Genomic DNA, 16669 nt, shown 5'->3' with positions numbered 1-16669 from the left:
GCAGAAGTGTGATCGCTTCACTCTCAGTCCCAGAGCTTATTTCTCACTGTCAACGTGGAGCTGACAAACCCCCTTTGTCAGATATCAGCTGCATGTGACTGATACGTGTTGGACACACGCTTGTAAATGAGCAGATTCAGTCGATATCTCACAATGCCGCTGGCAGCTCATTTACCTTAGAGATAAGCACGGGTCGGGCTGTCAGACCTGTAGTATCACTCACTGGTTAATGACGAATCGCAGTTTATCACTAGTATGTGAATGGTCACACGGTTCACTGTGGTTTTAATGCATGATTATCAAGGGTTGCACATTCTTTGTTAATTCGATAACCAACACCGAATAATCCAACAAAGAATAATGTTATGGTTATGTTGGGGTTTGATTTGCATGATGTCCTGATATGATGTCCTGATATGACGCGTTCAAAATGTTTGTCCGCAACACTATTTGCCGAGTGAGAACAACTGCAAGCGCTATCTAACATGCCTTAGAGAAAACGGTTGTAATTATGTAGAAAGAGCATGTGTTAGACAGTGCATCAAACCACTTAAGTGGATGATCATATCTGACATTTTGGCCCTTTGCCTCCCTGCCTCACCTTGCTCTCCCTGCCCCTCCCACCTGCCTGTCCTGCGCAGCGGGTCTGAGGAGGAGTTTCCGTCTGAGCCGGAAGGACCGGTCAGGATCCCTCGGAGGAGGGGCCAGCCGCGACCCCACCGATCCAGACTTTGCCACCTACGAGGAGGTGACTCGCTACCAGCACCGGCCCAACGAGAGACCCCGCCTGGTGGTTCTGATTGGTGAGACAGCAGCTTCAGGATGTCGATGGCAGTGTGGTCATTCTACTTTGACGATACGGCCCTCTAGTGGCCAATACTACAAACAGCAACTTCTTCTAGTTGTGTGGTAGCCTTATGAGAACCAGACCAATCTCCCGATAGCACATATTCTCTTTCATTTTAAGTAGTCAGTCTGCTTGACCAAGCTAGTTGTGTAGGCCTGTGACGTCTTATCTACAGTACCTAATGCTATTTATATTTCTGATAAGTTAATTCATCAAACTGCACAACAAATGGCACATCCTGTAACTAATCAGTGGACTTAACTTGATGTTGATGCAGATTTTTTTCAGCAAATATAGATTATTTGTCCCTGATAGTTATGTTTAAATAACTCTATGTCACTTCCTGTCTCTACCCTCTCTTTCTCTTTTTCTGTCTCTCTCTCTCTCCCTTTCTTTCTTTCACTCTCATTTTTTCTCTCTCTCACTTTCTTTCTTTCGCTCTCATACACTCTCTCTCTCCCTTTCTTTCTTTCGCTCTCATTCTCTCTCTCTCTCCCTTTCTTTCTTTCGCTCTCATTCTCTCTCTCTCTCCCTTTCTTTCTTTCGCTCTCATTCTCTCTCTCTCTCTTTCTTTCTTTCGCTCTCATTCTCTCTCTCTCCCTTTCTTTCTTCCACTCTCATTCTCTCTCTCTCTCTCTCTCTCACTCACTCTCACTATCACTCGCACAAAGGCTCCCTGGGAGCTCGTATCAATGAGCTGAAACAGAAGGTGATAGCCGAGAACCCACATCGCTATGCTGTGGCCGTACCGCGTGAGTTACACCTTCTAAACCTCGCCCTCCTCTTTCTACACTGACGGCAACACCCTCTGACACCCTAGTAAAGAACTGCCACACCAGTAAAACCATCGCAGCTTTCCCGATATTCCCCCTATCACTTGTGTCTCCAGATACCACCAGGCCCAAGAAGCCTCATGAGAAGGAGGGGGTGGAGTACCACTTTGTCACCAAACAGGCGTTTGACGCAGACGCTCTGAGCAACAAGTGAGTTCTCTTTGATACCATATGGCTGATCTGTGAAGCCATACTATCCGTCTCTGTAGTACTCTGCCTTTTTTTGTCTGTTTCGTGCTTAAGTTGTGTCCTGTGTGTCCAGGTTCATCGAGCATGGGGAGTACAAGGAGAACCAGTATGGTACCAGTATAGAGGCCATCCGCTCTGTACAGGCCAAGAATAAGATGTGCCTAGTGGACGTGCAGCCAGAGGTAGGGCCAAGGCACATCCTCTACAGTGATGCATTTCCCATTCTGTCATAATGCACTGTACAATATAACCACGGCTATCACATGCAGTCTGTGTCACACCCTATTCTATGACGGCCCCTGACGTTTCTCCTGTGTTCTCTTGGTGAGAGTACTTTCTGTTTCAGTCCGGCAGGCTGCCATATTATCTTGTCCCGGTTATCCGTCGCATCTCTGACATCTCAAGAGGACATTTCTCTGATAGTATCTGTTCTCTAAACCCTGTGCACTCTGTGTGACAACCAACGCAGACTGTGTGATATCGTGTCTGACTGTGTCCTGGCCCCTCAGGCTTTGAAGACGCTGCGGACATCTGAGTTCAAGCCCTATGTCATCTTCGTCAAGCCACGCGTCCCGGAGAGCAGACGCCGTCGTAGTGCTGCCACCTCACCAGCAGGGGGAGATCATGGGCGAGTGACGGTGAGACCTGCTGTCTCTTTTTATTACAGTGAGCTGAGTCTGAAATGTGCTCATGTGAATGTATCAATGAGTTATTTCACCTTTTTTCTGTTACTCAATCTTCTTTTTTGGGTGGCATGCTTTCTCCTTTCCTATTTTCTCCTCTCCTAAATCTGATATCACCTTTATATCCTTACTCACTCTTATGCTTCTTCCTCATTTTCACGTCTGTCTGTCTGTCTGTCCGTCCGTGTGTGTGTGTCTCCGTGTGTGTGTCTCCGTGTGTGTGTGTCTCCGTGTGTCCGTTTCAGGATGAGGACCTGCAGGAAATGCGTCAGTCAGCCCAGCAGATGGACCAGCAGTACGGCCACCTGGTCGACCGGGTCCTAATAAAGGAGGACTCAGCCAGCGCCTGCACAGAACTCCGAGGCATTCTGGAGCGGCTGGAGCGTGAGACCTTCTGGGTGCCCCTCTGCTGGGTGCGAACCTAACCCCCCTTTCCCCAACCACCACCCTCCAGAGGGGGGATCACAGCCCCCAGCCCTTCCTCCAGCAGGACCCCTACCCTACCCCCTCATCCCTTTCCTAATCTCCTGGATCCCTTCCCCTTGGCTCCATGGGCCAGCCTGTGGGGTGTGGAGGATACTGCCCCAAAACCTGATACCTGATGCTGGGCCAGTCACACACTGGCACTATGGGAGAATGGCATGCGGCAAAACCCTTTGGAACATTTCTGTGTTTGGGATGTTCAGAGGGAAAGACTGTTGTCCTGGCTACCCCCCCCCCCCCTCCCCCCCACACACACACACACCCGCCCCCACCCCCGCCCCACCCACACACACACGTACAGTACATGCAATCCATTGTTCAAATTCAGGTTTTTCAGATATTTCTTTACGTTTTTTTTGTATTATTTATGTCACTCAGCCAGTCAATCAGTCAGCCAGTCAGAGAGACAGACATCTTTATTGTGGCTCCATGTGGAGTGTCATCTGTAGCTTCCTTTGGCCCGCAGTGTCTAGTACTTGAGTTTCCCCCCTTAATATAATAATACATGCCATTTAACACACATTTTTAACCCAAAGCGACTTCAAGTCAAAAACTGTATACAGGAATCCTGCAGGAAATCCTACACAATTCCTTCAGAAAGACAACATGACTGTTTTGTAAGGTTTCCTCACTTCGTGTTTCCTCGCCTATGTCCGTTGCTCGTTGACACAATGCATTCTGAGTGAGGCCTAGCCATTGTTATTATAATGTTATTGAAATGTTATCCAAAAGCCAATCCACCTGCTTCCATTATACCTGGAGAATGAGTATAAATGCATACATAGTCTTATTAACCAACACACTCTGTAAATAGTACAGTAGGATAGATGTAATGGTACAGAAATATGGAATGTGAAATTGAATATTATTTCATAATGCTTTTTTTGGAGCAATTATTTTACGACTTGGATGTGCTTTAAGGAAGTGCACGACAGTTGAATTGTTTAGTCGCAGATGTAAATATTGCACATGCAAATCCTACCGTGCCAACGAATGATCTCATAGCACTTCAATGCAACCTGTTGAACTTCGACCCTAAGTGTCTAATCCTGTCTAATCTGCAGTAAGTGTGATTTACTTCAGTTCTGAGACTCTGGATGTGTGGATGTCATGTACACACACAAGTGCACTAAAACATGCTATGCTCCGTTTTGTGTACATAGGAATGCCCTTTGTATAGCTGACATCAGACACGTTTAAGATGCAGGTGCAGTGTGGGTAATAGGGTTTTGGGGAGGGGGTGTTCTATGGTCCATCTTGATAATCAGGGTCCTTGTTCAATTATTCTGTATGAGTATTTATCTACAGGTGAGGACTCTGGTATTAGTGGGATATGGACTCATCCAAGTGTGATTGTGAGTTCAAGCCGTCATTGTAAATACACACGGATGTGACGTGTTTCTGTTACGTTACCTTGGTGTTTACAGAAACAACGTTAAAAGCCATTTCAAGGTTACAAGGTAATACACAAGAGAGAAACGATGACTCGCGCTAGTCCAACTCTTGTTACTTGACTGAAGCAGTCAGAAAGGTTTTGTGAAACTCCGCCTGTTCTCAGTCTGTCTATTGGCTCTGTTGCTCGGGGCTACTGGTGATCTTGGAGTAGAGGCATCAAAGCTCTGTGCTCTTTCTTTGTGTGTGGGTGTGGGTGGTTCCGTGCGTGTGTGTGTGTGTGTGTGCGTGCGTGGACTTCAAGTCTTGTTTCATTGTGGAGAACTGATCAACTATTAACAGGTACTTCCAGATCCTCATTTCCACCAATTCTAACCCTGTTCTCTTTCTAACATGCAACGTGTTCTTAATCTTTTACTGTGCTACGTAAACCAAGAAACCCCGAATGTTGACTTTGTAATGTGACCTGTATAAAGTGCCATAGTAAAACCAGATGAACCAAGTGCTACGTCGTGTACGTTTTGTCATCGTCAAATCCTACCCGTTTTGAGTTGGACTCAATTGTTATTTTGAGTTGGGTTAGGGTTCTAACCGTACCCCCCGATGTGTCAGATGTGTTGCATATCAGTTGTACAAACCTGAGTGTGAATCAGCCCACATGTTGAACTGAGAGACCAGAGATGAGAGACCAGTAGCAGCAGACGTTTGGGAGTGCTGACATGCATTCTGCATTTTAAACCATATTTATTACATATTTCCATTTGACACAGGGGTTGAAAATAAATGAAGTCACCGCATCATGGGAGGACGGAAATCAAGAAACGAGTCCTAAGGACCATGTATGTGTAAAACCTGGAGCTAATATCCATGTCACTGGTTCTTCTGACCACGAACCAGTCCATGAATTCAGTGTGAAAACTGGGCAAAATGGGGGGTACGGTTTAGATGGCATGTCCCAGCATCAGTCCTTATACGGGGCCCTGAATCCTCCAAAGATGATCGGTGCCTTCCTTGTCTTGTTCCAGGAGGATCCAAAAAGTTGGAGACTCTCAAGACAAAAACAGCTAAGATGACGATTGGTGCAACGTGGGAGTGGAGACAGAAGATTGACAACACCCAGAATTCTAAAGTGGCCACCTCAGAAGACTCCTTTCAGGAGAGCCAGTCCCATCCCCATACAGTCGTTACCAAGGAAGTGACCTCAGATAGCACATATGCACACTTACACACACATAAACAGACAGTATATCATACGCCACAAACATGCAGTGGATACAAATATGCTCAAAAATCACATCTGTTTCATCAGCATCTTATCAATGTCAATGTCTTGGACAAATCTTCATGTTACTTCAAGTTTTACTCCTGTCCACTGACAGAGTATTGATGCATACTACAATATGAATGTGGTTGTGTGTTACTGGCTTGTGGTTATGAGTTTAAAAAAAAGTTGAATTCTGTGATTATATTCTTTGTAAAAATAAATAAATGCTAATTTCTGTAATTATATTCTTTCTATAATAACTCAGACCATGGTTAGGTTTTGATAGTGTGTAATTTGCTAGAATGTACTGTATGTGTGTATGGTCAAAAGCTGTGGGAAAAGTATGATTTTGTCAATGCATTGAATGTGTGTAGAAGTCACATAAACTCAGCAAATAAAGAAACGTCCCTTTTTCAGGACCCTGTCTTTCAAAGATAATTCGTAAAAATCCAAATAACTTCACAGATCTTCATTGTAAAGGCTTTAAACACTGCTTTACAGACGGTAGGCAATTAAGGTTACACTTATGAAAACTTAGGACACAAAAGAGGCCTTTCTACTGACTCTGAAAAACACCAAAAGAAAGATGCCCAGGGTCCCTGCTCATCTGCGTGAACGTGCCTTAGGCATGCTACAAGGAGGCATGAGGACTGCAGATGTGGCCAGGGCAATAAATTGCAATGTCCGTACTGTGAGACGCCTGAGACAGCGCTACAGGGAGACAGGACGGACAGCTGATCGTCCTCGCAGTGGCAGACCACGTGTAACACCTGCACAGGATCGGTACATCCAAACATCACACTTGCGGGACAAGTACAGGATGGCAACAACAATTGCCTGAGTTACACCAGGAATGCACAATCCCTCCATCAGTGCTCAGACTGACCGCAATATGCTGAGAGGCTGGACTGAGGGGCTTGTAGACCTGTTGTAAGGCAGGTCCTCACCAGACATCAGCGGTAACAACGTTGCCTATGGACACAAACCCACCATCGCTGGACCAGACAGGACCGACAAAAAGTGCTCTTCAATGAGGAGTCGCGGTTTTGTCTCACCAGGGGTGATGATCGGATTCGCGTTTATCATCAAAGTACACCAAGGCCTGTACTCTGGAGCAGGATTGATTTGGAGGTGGAGGGTCGGTCATGGTCTGGGGCGGTGTGTCACAGCATCATCGGACTGAGCTTGTTGTCATTGTGGGCAATCTCAATGCTGTGCGTTACAGGGAAGACAGCCTCCTCCCTCATGTGGTACCCTTCCAGGCTCATCCTGACATGAGGGCTTGTGGGCCTGACAATGCCACCAGCCATACTGCTCGTTCTGTGCATGATTTCCTGCAAGGCAGAAATGTCAGTGTTCTGCCATGGACAGCGAAGAGCCCGCATCACAATCCAATTGAGCACGTCTGGGACCTGTTGGATCGGAGGGTTAAGGCTAGGGCCATTCCCCCCAAAAATGTCTGAAAACTTGCAGGTGCCTTGTTGGAAGAGTGGGATAACATCTCACAGCAAAAACGGGCAAATCTGGTGCAGTCCATGAGGAGGAGATGCACTGCAGTACTTAATGCAGCTGGTGGCCACGCCAGATACTGGCTGTTACTTTTGATTTTGACCCCCCCTTCGTTCAGGGACACATTATTCCATTTCTGTTAGTCACATGTCTGTGGATCTTGTTCAGTTTATGTCTCAGTTGTTGAATCTTATTTTCATTCAAATATTTACACATGTTAAGTTTGCTGAAAATAAACGCAGTTGACAGTGAAAGGACGTTTATTTTTTTGCTGAGTTTATAACACATACTCAATTCCAGTAACAAAATATTAGTCCGATTTTTTTCCACAAGGGTGGATAACCTTACTGATTGACAAAGAACAACACATGTTTCATAGCCAGGAAGAATGAGACATCTGAACACCAATATGGGCGGGACCTATCACGTTGCGTCAACCACTGATTGATTGGTCCAAAGCAGTTCTTAAGCTTTTTCACCTCGGGACCCAAATTAGAAATGGACAGTCCTGCCGTGACCCAATTGTCCTCCAACTACCCAAATTAAGAATAAATAGTGTGTGACTGTAGATGTATTCTCATAACTCGCGACCCACCTCTCACATGCCCACTTTGGGTTACCGAACTTGGTCTAAAATAAATCCATTTGACAAGAAGAGCATGGAGCTTTCATTCTGTTATTATTCATGTGTCAGTGATAGACAACACACTGTCCCGCCCATTGCAGGGTTCAAAGCCTCACATCCAAACCAGAGGTACAGTACGAAAGTCTATGTGCAAATTCCAACTTTTTGCACAAAACTCCACTTAGCATCAATGCTGTCATGATCATGTGAAAGTTGGAGATGTGCACCAGCACCAGTTTCTAGTCAGGTGTATTTCTGTGGCCATTTAGCGCCATCTGGTGGTTATGTCTAGCTTGTGTTTAGCTTGCGTAGCTCCTGGTCCTTTTTGCGCTGCTTCTCTTTCTGGCGTTCCAGTTTGTCCAGGGCCTTGCGCTCCTTTTCCGCTGCTGCGTGAATGTCTTTGATCCGCCTTTTCAGTGCACTGCGGTCTGTGGAACTGTTCACTCCCAAACCCTGAGAATAAAATATAATAAAATATCAAATCAAATTTTATTTGTCACATGTGCCGAATACAAAAGGTGTAGACTTTACCATCAAATGCTTACTTACGAACCCTTTCCCAACAATGCAGAGTTAAAAATGACAAATATTTTGTTAAATAAAAAAAGGTATAACGAGGATTAGGATTGGAGCACCTTATATTTACACTGTAGCCTCGTTATTGTTATTTTATTGTGTTACTTAAATTTATTTAGTCAATATTTTCTTAACTCGATTTTTCTTAAACCTGTTGGGGATGGGGGCGCTGTTTAGACTATTTATGCTAATTTGGCTAATTTTTGAAACGGCTTCCCACAAAATCCTTGATCGTACAATATGCATATTATTATTATTATTGGATAGAAAACAGTCTATAGTTTCTATAGGAGTTGAAATTTTGTCTCTAAGTGGAACAGAGCCCATTCTACAGCAATTTCCCTGACATGGATTCAGATTTCAGAAATGTTGGCCACTGTTCTGAAGTCAGTTAAAAGGGCACTGATTTTGCTATGACTATGCGGACACTTCTTACGTCTTCCCCTGGATGCCTTTACGTGATGACGATTCCAATGGGGTCGATTGCGCGTTCACAGGCACTACAAATGAAAAAACCCTGTAGCTAGCAAGTCTTTTCTTGCTGCGTAACGCGCGTGGAGGACACCGACCCTCTCCTGTTCCAAGCGTTAGTTTAGCCTGTTATATTTCTCCGGTCATCTTTTCACTCGTTATAGGAGTTAAAAACATCATAAGGTAGTTAATTTAAAGCGTTTTATAGCAATTTATATCCGTTTAGTGCGATTTTGGGACATTTATTTCTTTAACGCTGTGAATAGGTGGGCACGCTTTCAGTTCATCCCAAACGCAGTTGGCATTTTCACATGGCAAGAGGACAGCTTTCCACCAAAAGACGATTCCTCCCAAGAAAGGATCCTTTGCCCAAGATACTGATGGAAGAACAGCTCAAGGTAGGACATTTTTATTATGATAAATCGTGTTTCTGTCGAAACATTTTAGTGGCTTAGGACGCCATGTTTTTTGACGTAGCTTCGCTTGGCGCAAACTGTATTGAAAAGTAAGGATAAATTAAAAAATGTAATAACGCAATTGTATTAAGAATTAAATTGTCTATCAATCCCTGTCCACCCTATATTTTTTAGTCACGTTTATGAGTATTTATGTATAAGAGTAGATCACTGTCTAAGTGGCGCAAGGAAATTTTCTGACCAACTGAGCTACATTTCACATTGTCTAACCATGATTTTGGTGGCTAAATATAAACATTTTCGATCAAACTGTATATGCATGTTGTAATGTGATGTTACAGGAGTGTCATCGGAAGAATTCTGAGAAGGTTAGTGAAAAAATTAATATCTTTTGGCGATGTTGACTTTTATCGCTCACTTTGGCTAGAATCAATGCTGGGCTGCTAATTGCTATGTGCTAAGCTAATATAACGATTTATTGTGTTTTCGCTGTAAGACACTTAGAAAATCTGAAATATTGTCTGTATTCACAGGATCTGTGTCTTTCGATTCGTGTATGCTGTGTATTTTTACGAAATGTTTGATGATTAGTAAGTAGGTAAACACGTTGCTCTAAGTAGTTTTTCTATTCCATTTGTGACGGTGGGTGCAATTGTAACCTATGCCATCTACCTGAAATATGCACTTTTTTCTAACAAAACCTATCCCATACCATAAATATGTTATCAGACTGTCATCTAATGAGTTTTTTTGTTGGTTAGGGGCTATAAATATCTTAGTTTAGCCGAATTGGTGATGGCTACTGGTGTTGGTGGACAAATAAAAGATGGTGGATTATGCTAATGTGTTTTTAGGTAATAGATGTACATCTTTACATATTGTGTCTTCCCTGTAAAACATTTTAAAAATCGGAAATGTTGACTGGATTCACAAGATCTGTGTCTTTCATTAGCTGTATTGGACTTTAATGTGTGAAAGTTAAATATTTTAAAAAAATATTTTTTTTGAATTTCGCGGCACTGGTTTTTCAGTGGGGGGGGGGGGTGTGCCGCTAGCGCCACGCTGATCCTAGACAGGTTAACTGCATTGTTGGTTAATAAGGGTTTGTAAGTAAGCATTTCACGGTAAGGTCTGCCCCTGTTTTCTTCGGTGCATGTGACAAATACAGTTGAAGTCAGAAGTTTACATACACTTAGGTTGGAGTCATTAAAACTCGCTTTTCAACCACTCCACAAATTTCTTGTTAACAAACTATAGTTTTGGCAAGTCGCTTAGGACATCTACTTTGTGCATGACACAAGTAATTTTTCCAGCAATTGTTTACAGACAGATTATTTCACTTATAATTCACTGTATCAGAATTCCAGTGGGTCAGAAGTTTACATAGTTGACTGTGCACTTAAACAGCTTGGAAAATTCCAGAAAATGATGTCACGGCTTTAGAAGCTTCTGATAGGCTAATTGACATAATTTGAGTCAATTGGAGGTGTACCCGTGGATGTATTTCAAGGCCTACCTTCAAACTCAGTGTCTCTTTGCTTGACATCATTGGAAAAATGACATCATACAAAAATTGTAGACCTCCACAAGTCTGGTTCATCCTTGGGAGCAATTTCCAAACGCCTGAAGATACCATGTTCATCTATACAAACAATAGTACGCAAGTATAATCACCATGGAACCATGCAGCCGTCATACCGCTGAGGAAGGAGTTGCATTCTGTCTCCTAGAGATGAACATACTTTGGTGCAAAAAGTGCAAATCAATCCCATAACAACAGCAAAGGACCTTGTGAAGATGCTGGAGGAAACAAGTACAAAAGCATCTATATCCACAGTAAAAGCATCTATATCCACAGTAAAATGAGTCCTATATCGGCATAAGCTGAAAGGCCGCTCAGCAAGGAAGAAGCCACTGCTCAAAAGCCGCCATAAAAAAGCCAGACTACGATTTGCAACTGCACATGGGGACAAAGATTGTACTTTTTGGAGAAATGTCCTCTGGTCTGATGAAACAAATACAGAACTGTTTAGCCATAATGACCGTCGTTATGTTTGCAGGAAAAAGGGGGAGGCTTGCAAGCCGAAGAACACCATCCCAATCGTGAAGCATCATGTTGTGGGGGTGCTTTCCTGCGGAAGTTAGCTTCTGCTAATTAGCAGAAGCTCAAATTATGTCAATTAGCAGAAGCAGAAGCTAATCATTATCAGAAGCTTTTAAAGCCATGACATCATTTTCTGGAATTTTCAGGGCTGTTTAAAGGCACAGTCAACTTAGTGTTTGTAAACTTCTGACCCACTGGAATTCTGATACAGTGAATTATAAGTGAAAATATCTGTCTGTAAACAATTGTTGGAAAAATTACTTGTGTCATGCACAAAGTAGATGTCCTAACTGACTTGCCAAAACTATAGTTTAACAAGAAATTTGTGGAGTGGTTGAAAAACGAGTTTAAATGACTCCAACCTAAGTGTATGTAAACTTCTGACTTCAACGTATGACAATTGGGTACTTTTTCCACCACTGCATGTAGGTTGTGGTAAAAGTGACTAGGCAATCAGGATAGATAAACAGAGTAGCAGCAGCATATGAAAAGTGTGTGTGTGTGTGTGTGTGTGTGTGTGTGTGTGTGTGTGTGTGTGTGTGTGTGTGTGTGTGTGTGTGTGTGTGTGTGTGTGTGTGTGTGTGTGTGTGTGTGTGTGTGTGTGTGTGTGTGTGTGTGTGTGTGCCACAGGATTTTCTTGGCACCTTAATTGGGTAGGACGGGCAAGTGGTAATGGATGGAGCAGAATAGGTGGAATGGTATCAAATACGTCAAACAGATGGTTTGATGCCATTCCATTTACTGCGTTCCAGCCATTATTTGTCTTAGGCTTCAAGTCCCAAGTAATGTAAACAAGTTAGAAAAACAGACACACAACCCATGACGCGTAGTTTGGGGTTAAATAAAATAAAATAAAAATAAAATTTTATTCGTCACATGCGCCGAATACAACAGTTGTAGAACTTACAGTGAAATGCTTACTTACAAGCCCCTAAACAACAATGCAGTTAAAACAAAAATTGAATAACAATAGGTAAGAAAAGTAACAAGTAAGTAAAGAGCAGCAGTAAAATAACAATAGCTAGACTATACACAGGGGGGTACCGGTACAGAGTCAATGTGCGGGGGCCACCGGTTATTTATTTTTAATTTTAAATTTAACTAGGCAAGTCAGTTAAGAACAAATTCTTATTTACAATGACAGCCTAGGAACAGTGGGTTAATTGCCTTGTTCAGGGGCAGAACGACAGATTTTTACCTTGTCAGCTCGGGGATTCGATCTTGCAACCTTTCAGTTACTAGTCCAACGCTCTAACCACTAGGCTACCTTCCGCCCGGTTAGTAGAGGTAATATGTACATGTAGGTAGAGTTATTAAAGTGACTACGTATAGATGATAACAACAGAGAGCAGCAGCGGTGTAAAAAAGGGGGGGGGAAATGCAAATAGTCTGGATGGCCATTTGATTAGATGTTCACGAGTCTTATGGCTTGGAGATAGAAGCTGTTTAGAAGCCTCTTGGACCTAGACTTGGCGCTCCGGTACCGCTTGCCATGCGATAGCAGAGAGAACAGTCTATGACTAGGGTGGCTGGAGTCTTTGACAATTTTTAAGCCTTCCTCTGACACCGCCTGGTATAGAGGTCCTGGATGGCAGGAAGCTTGGCCACGGTGATGTACTAGGCCGTATGTACTACCCTCTGTAGTGTCTTGCGGTCGGAGGCCGAGCAGTTGCCATACCAGGCAGTGATGCAAATAGTCAGGATGCTCTCGATGGTGCAGCTGTAGAACCTTTTGAGGATCTGAGGACCCATGCCAAATCTTTTCAGTCTCCTGAGGGGGAATAGGTTTTGTTGTGTCCTCTTCATGACTGTCTAGGTGTGCTTGGACTATGTTGGTTTGCTGGTGATGTGAACACCAAGGAACTTGAAGCCTCAACCTGCTCCACTACAGCCCCATCGATGAGAATGGGGCATGCTTGGTCCTCTTTTTCCTGCAGTCCAAAATCATCTCCTTGGTCTTGATCACGTTGAGGGAGAGGTTGTTGTCCTGGCACCCCACGGCCAGGTCTCTGATGTGTCATCGGCAAACTTAATGATGGTGTTGGAGTCATGCCTGGCCGTGGAGTCATGAGTGAACAGGGAGTACAGGAGGGGACTGAGCACGCACCCCTGAGGGGCCCCTGTGTTGAGGATCAGTGTGGTGGATGTGTTGTTACCTACCCTTACCACCTGGGGGCAGCCCGTCAGGACGTCCAGGTTCCAGTTGCAGATGGAACGCTGAGCTGTAGTCAATGAATAGCATTCTCACATAGGTGTTCCTTTTGTCCAGGTGGGAAAGGGCAGTGTGGAGTGCAATAGAGATTGCATCATCTGTGGATCTGTTAGGGCGGTATGCAAATTGGAGTAGGTCTAGGGTTTCTGGGATAATGGTGTTGATGTGAGCCATGGCCAGCCTTTCAAAGCACTTCTTGGCTCCAGACGTGAGTGCTACGGGTCGGTAGTAATTTAGGCAGGTTACCTTAGTGTTCTTGGGCACAGAGGTTATGGTGGTCTGCTTAAAACATATTGGTGTTACAGACTCGAACAGGGAGAGGTTGAAAATGTCAGTGAAACTTGCCAGTTAGTCAGTACAGGGTCGCAGTACACGTCCTGGTAATCCGTCTGGCCCTGCGGCCTTGTGAATGTTGACCTGTTTAAAGGTCTTACTCACACGGCTGCGGAGAGCGTGATCACACAGTCTTCCGGAACAGCTGGTGCTCTCATGCGTGTTTCAGTGTTATTTGCCTCAAAGCGAGCATAGAAGTAGTTTTGCTCGTCTGGTTGGCTTGTGTCACTGGGCAGCTCTCAACTGTGTAGTCTGTAATAGTTTGCAAGCCCTGCCACATCCGACGAGCGTCAGAGCCGTTGTAGTACGATTCGATCTTAGTCCTGTATTGATGCTTTGCCAGTTTGATGGTTCGTCTGAGGGCATAGCGGGATTTCTTATAAGCCTCCGGATTAGAGTCGAGCTCCTTAAAAGCAGCAGCTCTAGTCTTCATCTTAGTGCAGATGTTGCCTGTAATCTATGGCTTCTGGTTGGGGTATGTACGTTCTGTCACTGTGGGGACGACATCATCGATTGCACTTATTGATGAAGCCAATGACTGATGTGGTGTACTCCAAATCAAATCAAATCAAATTTTATTGGTCACATACACATGGTTAGCAGATGTTAATGAGAGTGTAGCGAAATGCTTGTGCTTCTAGTTCCGACCGTGCAGTAGATCTAATAAGTAATCTAACAATTTCACAACAACTACCTTATACACACAAGTGTAAAGGAATTACTAAGAATATGTACATGTAAATATATGGATGAGCGATGGCCCGAACGGCATAGGCAAGATGCAGTAGATGGTATAGAGTACAGTATATACATATTAGATGAGTAATGTAGGGTATGTAAACATGATATAAAGTTTCATTGTTAAAGTGACTAGTGATACATTTATTATATACAATTTTATATTATTAAAGGGGCTAGAGATTTGAGTCGGTATGTTGGCAGCAGCCACTCAATGTTAGTGATGGCTGTTTAACAGTTTGATGGCCTGTTTTTCAGTCTCTCGGTCCCAGCTTTGATGCACCTGTACTGACCTCGCCTTCTGGATGATAGCGGGGTGAACAGGCAGTGGCTCGGGTGGTTGTTGTCCTTGATGATCTTTTTGGCCTTCCTGTGACATCGGGTGGTGTAGGTATCTTGGAGGGCCCCCGGTGATGCGTTGTGCAGACCTCACTATCCTCTGGAGAGCCTTACGGTTGTGTGCGGAGCAGTTGCCATACCAGGTGGTGATACAGCCCGACAGGATGCTATCGATTGTGCATCTCTAAAAGTTTGTGAGTGTTTTTGGGGACAAGCCAAATTTCTTCAGCCTCCTGAGATTGAAGTGGCGCTGTTGCACCTTCTTCACCTTGCTGTCTATGTGGGCGGACCATTTCAGTTTGTCCATGATGTGTATGCCGAGGAGCATAAAACTTTCCACCTTCTCCACTACTGTCCCATCGATGTGGATAGGGGGGTGCTCCCTCTGCTGTTTCCTGAAGTCCACGATCATCTCCTTTGTTTTGTTGACATTGAGTGTGAGGTTATTTTCCTGACACCACACTCCGAGGGCCCCCATCTCCTCCCTGTAGGCTGTCTCGTTGTTGTTGGTAGTCAAGCCTACCACTGTAGTGTCGTCTGTAAACTTGATGATTGAGTTGAATGAACAGAGATACCGTGATTACCGTGCCATTCATCCACCGCCATCACCTCATGTTTCAGAATGATAATGCACCGCCCCATATCGCAATGATATATAAACAATTCCTGCAAGCTGATAATTTCAGACTCATTCCATGGCCTGCGTACTCACCAGACATGTGTCGTAGCTGAATCCAAATTAGTTAGGTAACATAGATAAATAAGATATTTTATTTACTTTCATAATATGCAGAATATCAGAAAGGGAGAAGGGCTCCACTATGTCTGTACGCTAGTCACTCCCTTCTTTTCCCATTGGGGGGAGGAGTATGGAAGTGTCTGAAATGATTGTATTACCCCTCTCATACTGTTGAACTTATATTTCATGGTATATGACCTAGAGAATCACTCCCCTTTCTGAGCTTGTCCAGGAGGGGGTGTATTTGAGATAGGGGTATCTAGAATTGACAATTGATATATGCCATTGGATGAGGTAATGTTTTGGTCCTAAGTGGTACCAAGAACAAGATTTGAACCTCGGTTAAAGAGACCAAACTGAACGATAATTTATAGCTAATGCTACAAATTATGGGATACTCCTCTTTCAAGTAAAAGGTTCTTTGTGAACTGTTCCTAAGATCTGTGTTTCGTCATGTGAGTTGAGAGGGGTGTGTCTTGGCTATAAATGATACTAAGAATTGTTTTGTAGGGACTCTCAGAGAATTAATTTATAGACACTGAATTGATCTGAGAGTCAAAAGGGCTAGGGTGAAGCTCATATAATTAAAGATGGACTTTATAATATAACTCTGACTTGTGTGTGGTTTTCTCTCTCATCACGTAGTAATACAGGAAATTACCACGACACATGTCACCCATTGAGCATGTTTGGGATGCTCCGGATACACTCGTGTGACAGCGTGTTTCAGCTCCCGCCAATATCCAGCAACTTTGCTCAGCCATTGAAGAGAAGAGGGACAACATTCCAAAGGCCACAATCAACAGCCTGATCAACTCTATGCGAAGAAGATGTGTCGCGCTGCATGAGGCAAATGGTGGTCACACCAGATACTGACTGATTTTCTGATCCATGTCGCTACCTTTTTTATCTGTGA

At 43.9% G+C, this 16669-nt stretch overlaps 2 protein-coding genes across 6 annotated transcripts in view; one reads left to right on the top strand and one right to left on the bottom strand.

The window, feature by feature from the left end:
- The window catches only part of LOC129829000 (MAGUK p55 subfamily member 3-like), a 34144-nt gene extending 29215 nt beyond the window's left edge, over positions 1 to 4929 (top strand). For all 4 annotated transcript variants that reach the window (XM_055890418.1, XM_055890399.1, XM_055890410.1 and 1 more), the window contains 6 exons: positions 642 to 803; positions 1519 to 1599; positions 1737 to 1830; positions 1943 to 2051; positions 2379 to 2507; positions 2798 to 4929. In XM_055890418.1, coding sequence (XP_055746393.1) covers positions 642 to 803; positions 1519 to 1599; positions 1737 to 1830; positions 1943 to 2051; positions 2379 to 2507; positions 2798 to 2977 — 755 coding nt within the window. In that variant the 3' untranslated portion in view covers positions 2978 to 4929. The remainder of the gene's footprint in view (positions 1 to 641; positions 804 to 1518; positions 1600 to 1736; positions 1831 to 1942; positions 2052 to 2378; positions 2508 to 2797) is intronic.
- Positions 4930 to 5131: 202 nt separating this feature from the next.
- Positions 5132 to 16669, bottom strand: part of LOC129829017 (sterile alpha motif domain-containing protein 14-like) — a 44443-nt gene continuing 32905 nt past the window's right edge. For both annotated transcript variants that reach the window (XM_055890429.1, XM_055890438.1), the window contains one exon: positions 5132 to 8278. In XM_055890429.1, the coding sequence (XP_055746404.1) occupies positions 8091 to 8278 (188 nt within the window). In that variant the 3' untranslated portion in view covers positions 5132 to 8090. The remainder of the gene's footprint in view (positions 8279 to 16669) is intronic.

This window comes from Salvelinus fontinalis, chromosome 2, assembly GCF_029448725.1.
Source record: "Salvelinus fontinalis isolate EN_2023a chromosome 2, ASM2944872v1, whole genome shotgun sequence".
Taxonomy (NCBI): Eukaryota; Metazoa; Chordata; class Actinopteri; order Salmoniformes; family Salmonidae; genus Salvelinus; species Salvelinus fontinalis.
The sequence above is the reverse complement of the archived record's forward strand: the minus strand, read 5'-3'. Positions and strand labels throughout refer to the sequence as shown.